The following is a 13,778-nucleotide window of genomic DNA, read 5'->3' as shown; positions in this document are numbered from 1 at the left end:
AGTATTGCTCTTTCCAAATACTGGGTAATTAGACAACTAGATTTTAATAATGCTTTTTTAAATGGAAACTTGAATGAAACTATCTATATGTCACAACTGTTTGGTTTTGAACAGGATGCTGCTACTCATGTATGCAAACTCAATAAATCTCTTTATGGTCTCAAACAAGCACCAAGAGGGTAGTTTCTAAAGCTTAGTACCACACTACAATCCTTTGGTTTTCAAAGTACAAAATCTAATATCAGTTTGTTTATTAAATGTGGTTCAAATTATCTAATTTACATCTTATGCTATGTTGATGACATTATTATGCTGTTGAAATTGACAATATGATTCTTAAGTTGCACAACACTTTTATATTGAAAGATTTAGGACCACTTTCATATTTTCTGGGTATTGAGGTTCACAGGAACAACACTGGTCAATTTCACTTATCACAGACTAAATATATAACTGATTTACTTTACTTGAAATACACGAATAGAGTGAGACAAGGATTGTGTTTTGGATGAATTCCTTGAGAGAATCATCTCTCAGCGTCAATATATATACATAGGTACAAAAATAAAATTCCTTAATACTAGGAGATACAACCGAATTAGATATCTAAAAACAGAAACTATATCAAAACAGAATAACTTATATAAAGCCTATATCTCTCAGAATAACTTATATACAACCTATATCTCTAATCTGATATTCAACACTACTCCCCCTCAAGCTGGAGCATATAAATCATATGCACCAAGCTTGTTACATATGTATTGTATCCGAGGACCCCGGAGAGCTTTGGTGAAAATATCTGCAAGTTGATCGTTGGAGTTGACAAAGGCTGTTACTATTTCCCCACTTTGCAACTTCTCCCTTATGAAATGGCAATCAATCTCTATGTGCTTGGTCCGTTCATGAAACACAGGGTTGGAAGCAATATGTAAGGCAGCTTGATTATCGCACACCAGTTCCATCTTACTCGGCTCACAAAACTTAAGTTCCTTAACTAATTGCTTCAACCATATAAGTTCACATGTGGCAAGTGCCATAGCTTTATATTCAGCTTCCGCACTAGATCTTGCTACAACATTTTGCTTCTTACTCTTCCAAGATATCAAATTTCTACCAATAAAAACACAATAACTAGATGTAGAACGTCTATCAAATGGAGATCCTGCCCAATCTACATCAGTATACCCAACGATATGGTTATGTCCTTTATCTTCATACAACAAACCTTTTTCTGGAGCACCTTTGATATATCTAAGGACTCTAACAGCTGCGTCCCAATGACTATCGCATGGGGAGTCAAGAAACTGACTTAGGATACTTGTGGCAAATGAAATATCTGGCCGAGTGACTATCAAATAATTCAATCGGCCAATTAATCTGCGATATCTACCAGGATCTGCAAGAGGTTCTCCTTGATCTGGACTAAGTTTTGTATTGGAATCCATTGGTGTATCTACAGGTCTAGAATCCAACATTCCAGTTTCTTCAAGAATATCCAGAGCATATTTTCTCTGTGAGATACAGATCCCAGCATTAGATTGTGCCACTTCAATTCCTAGGAAATATTTTAACTTTCCCATATCCTTAGTCTGAAAGTGATCAAACAACTGCTGTTTTAACTGAGTGATTCCCTCATGATCATCTCCAGTAATGACAATATCATCCACATAAACAACCAGATATATGGAGGTCGTGGAGGAAGAATGACGGGAGAAAACTGAATGATCTGCTTCACTCTGAATCATGCCAAATTTAGAAATAACAGCACTAAAGCGACTAAACCAAGCTCGAGGGGATTGTTTCAAGCCATATAAAGATCGGCGTAAATGATATACTAAGCCGGAAGACTCCCCCTAAGCAACAAACCCGGGAGGTTGCTCCATGTATACTTCCTCCTCGAGATCACCATGTAAGAAAGCATTTTTAATATCAAGTTGATGAAGAGGCCAATGGCGAATGGCAGCCATAGAAAGAAAAAGATGAACAGAGGCCATCTTTGCAACAGGAGAGAAGGTATCACCATAGTCCAAACCAAAGATTTGAGTGTAGCCCTTAGCCACAAGGCGGGCTTTTAATCGATCAATGGTTCCGTCTGAGCCGACCTTAATAGTATAGATCCAACAACAACCCACAGTAGATTTGCTCGGTGGCAATGGAACAAGATCCCAAGTACCAGTAGAATGTAAGGCAGACATCTCCTCAATCATAGCATGGTGCCACCCTGGATGTGAAAGAGCTTTTGCTGTGGTTTTGGGTATAGAAACAGAAGACAAAGAGGAGGTAAAAGCATAATGCGAAGATGATAAACGATGATAACTAAGAAAATTATAAATAGGATTAGGATTACGGGTGGAACGAGTACCTTGTCTGAGAGCAATAGGAAGACTACTACTAAGTCCCGAAGAAGGATCCAAGGACGGTTCAACCACGGGTTCAGGAGATGAGTTATCTTAGACTGCAGGCCGTGGGCGGCAATGATAAACCTGGAGAGGCTTTGTGGGAATACGAGGCCCATCTAAGTAAGGAACAGGAAGCACCTCCGTAATGGAAGGTGAAGTGATGTCGGGTGCAGAGAAAAAAGGGGTATTCTCAAGAAAAGTGACATCTGCAGACACGAAGAAATGATTAAGAGCTGGAGAGTAACAACGATAACCCTTTTGAAATCGAGTGTACCCTAGGAAAACACATTTGATAGAGCGAGCAGTTAACTTGTCTTTACCTGGGGTAAGATCATGGATGAAACAAGTACAACCAAAGACTCGTAGTGGAAGAGAAAAAATGTGCTCATGAGGAAATAAAATGGAATGAGGAACTTGATTTTGCAAAATAGAAGAAGGCATACGATTAATTAAATAACATGCAGTCAGAACAGCCTCACTCCAAAACTTAAGGGGAACATGAGTATGGAGAAGAAGAGTGCGAGCAGTTAATCAATCAAGTGACGATGTTTATGCTCAGCCACACCATTCTGTTGAGGGGTATGAGGACAAGACGATTGATGTAGAATACCTTGGGAGGACAAGTAAGACGAAAAGGGTGCTGAAAAATACTCACGAGCATTATCACTTCGTAAAATTTTAATTGAAGTTTTGAATTGGTTTTGAATTTCATAACAGAAAGACTTGAAATGTGCAAATAATTCAGATCTGTCCTTCATTAAATATAACCAAGTGCAACGAGAAAAGTCATCAATAAAGGTGACAAAATAACGAAAACCAGAATGAGAAGTAACACGACTAGGTCCCCGTACATCAGAATGAATAACAGAAAAGGGAGACGCAGCTCGTGTATTGACACGACTTGAAAAAGAACTACGAACATGTTTACCTAAATGACAAGTTTGACACTCTAAGGTAGCAAGACGAGATAAACTCGAGACCATAGCTTGTAACTTCGAGAGGTTGGGATGTCCCAGGCGACAATGGACCACGTCCGGAGACTCAACAGCAGCAACAGAAGACACAGTAGTAGTGGGTAAGGCAAGCCGATACAGTCCTTGAGACTCACATCTTATACCAATCGTCTGTCCCGTCCCTCGATCCTACACAATGACGGAGTCAGCAAAAAATGTAACAAAACAATTAAGAGAACGAGTAAGTTGGCTAATAGAAATCAAATTGAAAGGACAATTGGGCATGTAAAGAACAAATTTCAAAGGTAATGTAGGAAGATGAGTAGCTTGACCTATTCCCTTAGCACCAATTTTAGAACCATCAGCCAAAGTGATAGAAGGAAGAAATGCAGGGTGTTCAAGTTTAGAGAGGACAGAAGAAGTACCAGAAATGTGATCAGAAGCACCTGAGTCAAGGACCCATGGTCCAAGAGAAGAGGAATGAGAGATACAAGCAACATAATTACCAGAGTGGGCCACCAAAGCAACGGGAGTAGATGCCTGCTTTGAAGCTTGGTACTTGAGAAACTAATCATAATCATTGCCAGAGACAAATATCCCTTGTGGTTGTGCGGCGGAGTGAACGTCAGATGGCTCATTAGTTTGGACAACATTAGCTACCTTGGTAGGACGACCATGGAGAGCATAACATTTATCATGAGTATGACCAATCCTATGGCAATAGGTACAACTAAGGCGAGTACGATTACCACGACCCCCACGGCCGCCGCGAGTGAGCACTTGAAAGGACACTTGAGAAGAAGATTGGGATGCCAATGCAGTTTGGTCGAAAGTATGTGTCTCAAGAGAGGGGCCGGATTGCAAGAGTCGTGCAAATACGTCCTCAAGGGAAGGAACGGGTGAGGTGCCCAATATTTGTTGCCGAAGAGATTCAAGTTCAGCTGGCAACCCAAGTAACGTAAGTACCAAAAACAGCTTTCCCTGTTGAGCATGATGGTCATTAGCATTAGACACATAGGGAAGGAGAGTCGAAAACTCTTCCTTGACAGCTTCCACAGCCCCAACATAAGATTCCATATCAGTTCCTTGAAGCTGTAAACTACACAGCTTCTTAGCAACATGGTAAAGTCTTGCAATATCATTAGTGTATAAAGCTTTAGCATAGTCCCACACCTTTTTAAAAGTTTTGTAAGCCCGAAACATAGTCAGCTTTGGTGGATCAATGGTCTGCCACATAAGGTTACATAGCTGGGCATCAATCTTCTTCCAAGTGGTTTTGTCAGCGGCGCGAACATCATCAACAGATTTAGTAAGGTGGCCTTCATAGCCTTGGCCCATGAACCAAAGTTCCACAGAATCAGCCCAAGAAAGGTAATTTTTGGCACCCATCAATTTTTCAGAGGTCATTGTAGCGGTTCCAAAAACAACAGATGTTAGAATAGCCGGTTTGCCACCATTGGAGTTGGTGTCGGGGGTTACCTCAGAAGACATGATGGCAGACACTCAGAAACGGCCGAAAAACACCTGTAGAAGGGAAACGAGGTCCGGAAAAAGCCTGGGTAGCGGAGCGTGACGTTCACGCGCGTCTGGAGTGGAGGCACGTGAGGACCACGCGCAGGAAAAGGGGCGGCGCGTACGGCGGTTGACGGTGGTGAAATTTTGGGGACAGGCCGAACTTGGCTTTCCGGTTCTGATTCTGGGGTTGCTTCGGAGTGGGTCTGATGTTTGACAAGGTTTTGGTCGGAAAAATAGTTTCTGACGAAGAGACACCACTGATAGTGTCAGCTGGTGGGAAAAGGGAACACGGCTGAGAGATTGCAGCCGAAAAAGAAGAAAAACAAATAGAAACCAGAGCCGGTTCGGAACTCGCTCTGATACCAACTTGAAATACACGAATGGAGTGAGACAAGGATTGTGTTTTGGATGAATTCCTTGAGAGAATAATCTCTTAGCGTCAATATATATATATATATATATATATATATATATATATATATATATATATATATATATATATATATATATATATATATATATATATATATATATATATATACATAGGTATAGAAATAAAATCCCTTAATACTAGGAGATACAACCGAATCAGATATCTAAAAACAGAAATTATATCAAAACATAATAACTTATATAAAGCCTATATCTCTCAGAATAACTTATATACAGCCTATATCTCTAATATGATATTCAACAACTTTCAAAATTAGGCATGCGTGAGGCAAGCGCTATGCCTACCGCTATGATTTCTGCTTTACAACTTTTCTCTACAGGGTCAAAATGATTTGAGGATCCTAAATTATTTAGGTCTGTTGTTGGCACACTGCAATATATTACCATAACAAGACCAGATTTGAGCTATGCTGTTAGTAAAATCAGCCAATTTATGCACTCACCGCTATTGGCTCATTGGAAAGCAGTAAAGAAAATCTTGCGATACCTTCAAGGAACTAAACATCATGGCTTAGTCTTTCACAAATGTACAGATTACAGGTTGTATGGATTCTCTGATTCGGATTGGGCAGCAGACTTGAAGGATCGAAGGTTAGTCTCTGGTTATTGTGTGTTCTTAGGTACTAGTCTAATCTCATGGTCATGTAGGAAGCAAACTACTATCAGCAAGTCCTCCACTGAAGCTGAGTTTCAGAGTCTTGCTGCATGTGAGGCTAAACTTGTCTGGATCAGGAACCTTCTTTTGGAGTTATAGATTGAAGTACCTACAGTTCCAGCTATTTACTGTGACAATTTAAGCACTATGCTTTTGACAGCCAATCCAATATTACATGATAAGACAAAGCATTTTCAATTGGACATTCAATTCGTCAGAGAAAAAGTCAATTCGAAGCAACTACAAATTGTCCACATACCAGGAATTGAGCAAATAGTTGATATACTTACCAAACCCCTTTCAACCTCATCGTTTGAAAGACTTAAGACCAAACTCAGAGTTGTTCCTCGACACAACTTGAGTTTGAAGGGGGGTATTGAGGATATAAAAGGAAGAGTAGAATAACTAGAAGGGGTTAGAAGTAATTTTCTGTTTTTAGTTAGTGTAGCAGCTTTATATATTAGAAGAGAGAGCTATAACTTGGGTGGGTATCTTCTATTCTCTCATGTATAACCCTAACAGTTTAGTGCACTATTTTTCAGAGTAATCTTCTCAGATTTGATAGACTCTTCTCTGCTTTATTGTCTTCTGGGTTTTAGCTCTTTGTTATGAATCTTTTGTTCATTTCTTGTTCTTTGAGCTTCTATACTTGAGCTCCTACAGGAAGAGGAAGGTGGCGACGATGCCGGCGAAGGAGGACGGACATCGCACACCGCGTCGCCCTTTCTGCTCCTGCACTAATGTTCGACCTCGACGCCAACAGATCGGCAAGGGAGGACATCTGTTGCGTCGCCATTTCTGCTCCTCCTCCTCGCTTGCTCGCCAGTCGCCGCTGCTCCTTACTCAACGCTGCTTTGCGTCCTCGTCGCTGCGCCTCCCTAGGGTTTCAGATCTGCTTCTAATTTGTTGATTTTGTTAATTACATTGTTGATTCTTCTGCTTATGTTTCTTTTGTTAATTACATTGTTGATTTGTTGATTTTGTTAATCATATTGTTTATGATTCTGATTCTATTGTTGTTGTTGATTCTGATTTTATTGTTCTTCTACTTCTATTTTTTCTGCTTTTGTTTCTGATTCTGATTCCATCCTTCTACTTCTAATTTTATTGTTGTTGATTCTTCTGTTTCTATTTCTGTTTTTGTTTTTTTTATGTTTATTATATTGTTTCTGCTTTTGATTTTATTGTTATTGTTGCTAATGTTGTGATGAAGAAGAAGAAAAAGAAAAAGAGATGCTGCTGTGATAGAAAAGAAGAAAAAGATGAATAAAAATTGAGTATTTTTGTGAAGAAGGAGAAGGATATTTTGATCCAAATGACGATTTTAAAACTAAGTTAAATCTTAAAGATATTTGATATGCAAAAGAAAAAGTTAAAAAGGAAAAAAAATTAACCTATATCTTAAAAATTAAAATCGTACTTAACCCCAATAGATTTGTAAGCACGTTAATGCTTTAACACACTAGAGATTAATTTGATAATTTTTGGAACTTTTAAAAGACGTTTCTATGTTTATCAAACAACAACAACAACCATAATAATAATAAAAAATAAATAAATAAAAAGAAAAAAATAAATCTTTAATTTTCTTTGATTATTCAAAAATATTTTTAAGTTTTTAATTCTTTTAAAAATTGAATATATTTTTTTGTTTATATAAATCCGTCAAACCTAATAAAAATGTGTAACGTAATTTTTATAGTGCTAACACAGCTATTACAAATGCACATGTAAAAAAAGTAATTTTAAAATGGAATAATTTTTTTTTAATTTTTCTTCAAGTTATTCAACATCAAATTTAAGAGCTTATGTATATAACTTGAATCTATCTTCTTTATTCTTTTTTAACATATTTACATTAAAATTTAAATTGTATTTTAGACAAATCAATTACAAATAACATGATATATAACCTAAATGACATGTTTCAATACATAACAAATAATAGAACAACTATTTTCTTAAATTCATTTTTCAAACACTATAAATATAAAAAGCAATACAAACAACATGTACAACTATCTCAATACATTAAATTAATAGATTTTTTTTTCTTCTCTAAAATAACCAACTTTTTCAAAAGTGTCATCTTATGATTTAGTCTCTATTTTCAATCATCATCTTCAATAACTTTAATATCCTTCCTATCCAAATGCTTTCCACCAGTGTCAGTACTCCCAATTTTAATAACATGTTCATCTATTCAAACAAAAATTTTGCAATGCAGTTATTTTTTTAGTACAAGTCAAAATTTCTAAGATAGTTTTATTTTTAAAGATTAGAATTAAAACTGAAGGATTAACATTTAGTATTGTATTTGGTGGTTATAAACTGAAATAAAAATTTTAATTAAAACACAAAATTCCAATCATTTCATTACCTCTAAAAAATAAGGACAGAAAGAACTAAACATTTTGATACTAGAAATTAAAATTTTAACAATATTTTTTTTTAAATATTCTCATGTAATTTTTTAAATTTTAAATTTATCTCTCAATCTTTATGTTTATCTTAAATCAAACATGATACTTAGACATAACTTAATCTAGTCTATTTTACACCAAATACAATACAAAGACTTGATTTAGTCTCTATCTCCTAGACTCTGTTTTTTAGTCTTAGTCCCCCTTTCAAACGAAACTTAAGATTATATACTATCTAAACTCATCCCAAATCAAGCAAAAACAATTTATTTTACTTACCTTATAAAATGGGCAATTCAAGAAGAGTCCGTTAGAGTTGCTGATGGTCTTTGACATACACATTATTACATAAACTCCACAAAAAACATTTTGGAGCAGCGTCGTCTCTTCGGCATGCATAGTGCATGAAACCAAACTTGAAAATGAATTTTCTTGTCTTGTCCCACCTATGCTTCTTCTTAAACTTGAGGATACTCTATTTGTGGTCATTGTTACGGCAATTAACACTCTTCACGACTAGTCTATACGAAACTCCCTAATTGAATGATTAGAGTTACTAATTAAACGACGTCATTTTTAAAAAAAAGAGGATTAATTTGTCTCATTTTAAATTTTTTTTTTCTCCACGTATGTATCTATAACGATTAGATTTGACGAACTCATATAAATGGAGGAATACATATGTCCAATTTTTAAAGGGGTCAAAGATTTAAAAGGACTTTTAAATAATAAAAAATAAAAATATCTACAAAATAAAAAATTAAAGATCTATTTATTTTTTTTTAACAAAGGATAATTTTAAAAGATAAAATATTAAAAAAAATGAATAAATATATACATAAAAGATCACACACAAAACAAAATTACCTATTAATTGTTTAATAAGTTAAATATATACATAAAATGTATGTTCCATTTGCCACATCCATCCTTCCGGTAATGAAGTTTTATTTCCGTTAAAAGAAAAATTAACATGTGTAATTAGAGTGTTCATGAGCAGGCTAATTTAATTAGATTTGGACCTACCTTAAAAAAGTGGCGGATATATTTTAATTCAATTCAAAAGTGATTTGAAATAAATCGAGTTAAATCGAAGATTGATCTAATATAAAATTAATATATACAAATTTGTAAATTTTATATATATTAAAGTAATAAAATTTTATTTTTAAAAAATAAATTTAATAAATGATATATTATATTTATATCAAAATAAATTTTTTTACAGTAAAAATAATATTGTATAATATAAAAAAGAGTAAAATATATTTTTTCGTATTTGAAATTTGTTAAAAGTTTTAAAAATACCCATAAAATTTATTTTGTTTTAATTTTATTTTAGAAATTTTCGATCTGTATCAAATATATTCGTCGTGGTTAATTTTTCAAAAAATTTAGGATGAATTTAGCAACAATTTCACAAAAACAACATTTAACACAAATAAATCAAACATAAATATCATGCATTATTGCTGAATTGATCATAAACTTTCTAAAAATTTAACTGTCAAGAGTATATTTGATACAAGTTAAAAATTTCAAAGACAAAATTGAAATAAAATAAAATTTGAAAGTATTTTTAAATTTTTGACGAATTTTAAAAAACAAAAAATATACTTTATCCTATAAAAAATATTAATTAAAATAGAGAAGTATAATATGACATTCACCAATGGATCTATATATATTTTTGTGAGGACAATTGCTCCCATTGAATTTTTTTTTTTTTTAAATAACAATTATATACGTGTAGATAATTTCTCTCATTGTAATAATTTATTTCTCCCCACATTTCAAAAAATATCATGTATAAGAAATATTTATATTATTAGATATTAACACAATAATAAAAATTATTCTATTATATAAATTTAAAACAAATAATAATAATAACTAATAATAATCTAATTATTTAATTACCTAAAATTAATCTTAACTTTTTAAATATAAATAAAATTATTAGTATTTAATATTTTTTATAATATATATAATTTATTTACTTTTTATAGTTTTGTTTAATTTGGTTTTGTTTATACATATAATATTATTTTAGTAAAAATTTTTTTACCATGATATTATAAAATATCAATTTTACAATTAAATATAAAAAAATTATTTAAATATTTTTAATAGAAAAAAATATTATTTTATCTATATCTATATAAAAAATTGTGGTTATTTAATTTGAATTTTGATTTTATTTTTTAAATTTTTGTACCTCTCATATAATTTTGGTGAAAATTGAGACACAAAAAAAAAATCTAAATTAGTTCATTAGAATTATACTTCTTATCTATTTTTTGGATATTGAATTATATATTTTTTTTGTATCATATACAAAATAATCAATAAAAATATAATTTGACAGATATTAACTGCTTGATTAGACACTAGTAATAATAATAAATATATTACTCATAAAATATTACTAAAATATTGAAATAAAAAACTTTTAAATTAATATATTTTTAGATGTGTTAATTATATTTATTTATTAAAAAAATTTAATTAATTAATATACTCCAAAATTTAAATATTTAAATATATTAATATTAATATTTTTTATTATTTTGCTATATTATAACTTTTAAATTTTTTTGAATTCGTCGTTAATAACATTATTAATTTTACTTTAAAATATATATTTTTACTATAAAAATAATTTCAGACTGAATAACCCAAAATATAACTAAAAAATAATATTGAATAAAAATAACAAATTTAATTCAGTAAAATATATCTCGAGTCTGGATTGAGTTTTGGAATTGGGCCGGGTCTGTCACGTTTTCTTTCACCTATCTGGCGATTAGGTTAAATTTTTATTTAAAAATATTTTAAAAAAATATAAAATAAAACAATAAGAGTCAGGGTTCGTGCTTTCTCGTAACTGTTGACATTTTAACCTAGGAGCGTCCCAGTAAAAAGGTGAAAATGAAAGTGGATAACTGAACATATTGTCATATTGTATTCCATTTTCATCCAATTTATGTTTCTGAAGCTGAAGCTGAACATTCAAGGACTGGGTCAAGTGTTCGTTCAACACGCACAGTAGAAAAGTGATCCTAGAGAAACCACTCTCACCCGAGACACGATCAAAGGTAACATATTTATAACTATCAGCTTGTCTTCTCATGGTTTCTTTGTTTGTTTGCAGTTGTATGAATTTATAACTACAGAACTTGTCTTCTCTGGGTGTATGAATTTTTACTATCAGTGCAATTAACTACTTGCATGATTAATTACTCGCATTTACGCAGAAGTTGTATTTGCAATAAGATTGTCTTCTTTGTATTCAATTTTGTGATTAATTCTATATTTCAGTGTGTTACTCATTCTGGATTTGTTATAATTTTACTTTGTGATGAATTTGTTACTAAAAAGTGAGATGCAGTGATGATGAGAAAATTAAAATGCAGTGATGATTCAAATTTGTTTCTCTCTTGATACAGGACAATCTTTTGTCTTTTGATGTGCTTGCTGCTGCAATACTAATTCATCAAAATGTCTGCTCCACATACTATATTAGTTTCTTTCATGATTGATGTTTCATAGTATCTTATTTTAAAAGCATGATTGTGTTGTTAAATGTTTTCAACTTGCAAACGTGCCTTTGATAATCAGATGCTAATTAACCAAAATTATGAGAACGAGAATAGCTTCGGTTAACATTCTAATATCATGAAAACAGCTTGATAAGAAATATGTGCCCAAATGTGAATTTCATTTTTAATATCATGAAAACAGCTTGTATTCTTGTTTTCCATTCTAAGACTTGTTCTTTGTAACATGGTCATTGAAACTTACTTGGTATTTATAAGACTTATTGGATTGTATAACTTATTCCTGTTTCACTTCTTCTTAGGTAGGAATGAACAAGCGCATGTGGAGTGATGAAGAAACCAAAGCATTTGTGGGTTTCATGAAGGAGTTCGTTGTTGATGGTCTGAAAACCGATTCTGGACAATTCAAACCAGGAACTTTTAAAAAACTAGCTTTGAAGATGCTGGAGGCCTTCCCAACTTGTACCATAACCGCCAAACATTGCAAAAATAAGCATAAGCGATTGAAGGAGAAGTATCAATATGCCTCTGAGATGTTGGCTTGCAGTGGATTTGGGTGGAATTCTAAAAAACAGTGTGTGGAAGTAGACAGTAAAGATGTTCTTGATGCGTGGACGAAGGTCGTGTGTAAATTTACCTAAATTTAATTGAATTGTCACTTTAGAGTATGTAGATTAACTTATGTTTATTTTATCGCAGGCACACCCGACCAAGTTCTACACTGTTGGGAAGCCATTCCCTTTGTTCCACCGACTAGAGGGTATATTCGGAAAAGATAGAGCCACGGGTGTAAGTGCAGTAAGTGGTTTCAACACACAGGAACAAGTTCATGAAGAAGGGGAAGATCAGAGTCCAGGAATACTAGAGGGTACATTCGGAAAGGATAGAGCCACAGGTGTAGGTGCAATAAATGGTTTCAACACACAGAAACAAGTTCATGAAGAAGAGGAAGATCAGAGTCCTGGATTGGACGAATTTGAGGTGTCAGCAAATACAAGCTTTGATGGAGAGCAAGGAGCAGCTTCACACTCTGAGGCTGGTGCAGCTAGCGCAAGGCATTCAGGAAAGAAGAGGAAGCAAAATGACATTCTAGAGAGGATGGTTGAATGTGTGCGGTTTTCTATTGCTGCCCAAAAGAAGCATGTTCAAGTACTTGCTGATGCTATTTCAGGTGTGAATGAGAGGTTTAAGATCGGCGAGAAGCTTGAACAACTTGGATTCGATGATGATGAGGTTGTGCAGGTCGTGTTGAAGTTTTCTGATAACTCAAATTTGGAGAAGAGCTTCTGGAGTTTGACAGATTCTCAGAAGATTGCATTAGTGCGATCCATTCTAAGATAGAATTAGTGTTGATTGTCTCCTGTTGTGGTATATTGTGAAACCTTTGGTAGTCTTTTGGAACTTAGTTAGGTTGATTTAAGACTTTCAATGTCCAAGTACATATTAGGTGACACATATTTCAGACTTGTAATGGCATTCTCAAACCACAATCGCAAAAGTGTTCTCCAATTACATTAGAACTGTTGGTGCCATTGGAACCACACTTGTAAATCTTCTACTTCTGCATGCCATTATTAACAAAACTCATATACCTGTTAGAGGTGATAAAACAAAGAACAACATTCAGAACAATTCATTGCAACAAGTCACAGCCAAATATTTTCCGCTTATAAGACATTTCAATCTGATGCCTGTTTTTGTACATCTTTTGCCATAAAATAAGATACTATTGGTAAAATAATGCAACACTTTTTACCAAATCATGATTGTCATAAGCATCTAACCTATTCAATCAAAATATATGGAAATTAGCTTAA

General features: G+C 33.4%; 2 protein-coding genes and 1 pseudogene across 3 annotated transcripts; 1 reads left to right on the top strand and 2 right to left on the bottom strand.

The window, feature by feature from the left end:
- Positions 1 to 715: 715 nt before the first annotated feature.
- LOC148572667 (secreted RxLR effector protein 161 pseudogene) lies at positions 716 to 1,493 on the bottom strand (annotated as a pseudogene).
- A 125-nt stretch (positions 1,494 to 1,618) lies between these two features.
- Positions 1,619 to 4,846, bottom strand: LOC148572666 (uncharacterized). The gene is made up of 7 exons (XM_088507681.1): positions 4,016 to 4,846; positions 3,650 to 3,922; positions 3,220 to 3,544; positions 2,487 to 2,722; positions 2,366 to 2,370; positions 1,870 to 2,319; positions 1,619 to 1,739 (listed from the first exon to the last, which is right to left on the bottom strand). The coding sequence occupies exons 1-7, from the start codon at positions 4,844 to 4,846 to the stop codon at positions 1,619 to 1,621; spliced, it is 2,241 nt and encodes a 746-aa protein (XP_088363807.1).
- A 6,387-nt stretch (positions 4,847 to 11,233) lies between these two features.
- Positions 11,234 to 13,575, top strand: LOC107631639 (uncharacterized). 2 transcript variants are annotated; one of them, XM_016335146.3, is made up of 3 exons: positions 11,234 to 11,499; positions 12,264 to 12,581; positions 12,661 to 13,575. In XM_016335146.3, exons 2-3 carry the CDS (start codon positions 12,270 to 12,272, stop codon positions 13,300 to 13,302), a joined length of 954 nt encoding a protein of 317 aa, XP_016190632.1. In that variant the 5' UTR covers positions 11,234 to 11,499; positions 12,264 to 12,269; the 3' UTR covers positions 13,303 to 13,575. The 2 variants fall into 2 exon arrangements, with proteins under 2 accessions (XP_016190632.1, XP_016190631.1); XM_016335145.3 differs by having other exon boundaries at positions 11,275 to 11,499; positions 12,264 to 12,584.
- The last annotated feature ends 203 nt before the right edge of the window (positions 13,576 to 13,778 follow it).

The sequence above is a fragment of the Arachis ipaensis genome, chromosome B3 (assembly GCF_059453495.1).
Source record: "Arachis ipaensis isolate K30076 ecotype BB chromosome B3, ASM5945349v1, whole genome shotgun sequence".
In the NCBI taxonomy this organism is placed as follows: Eukaryota; Viridiplantae; Streptophyta; class Magnoliopsida; order Fabales; family Fabaceae; genus Arachis; species Arachis ipaensis.
The sequence above is the reverse complement of the archived record's forward strand: the minus strand, read 5'-3'. Positions and strand labels throughout refer to the sequence as shown.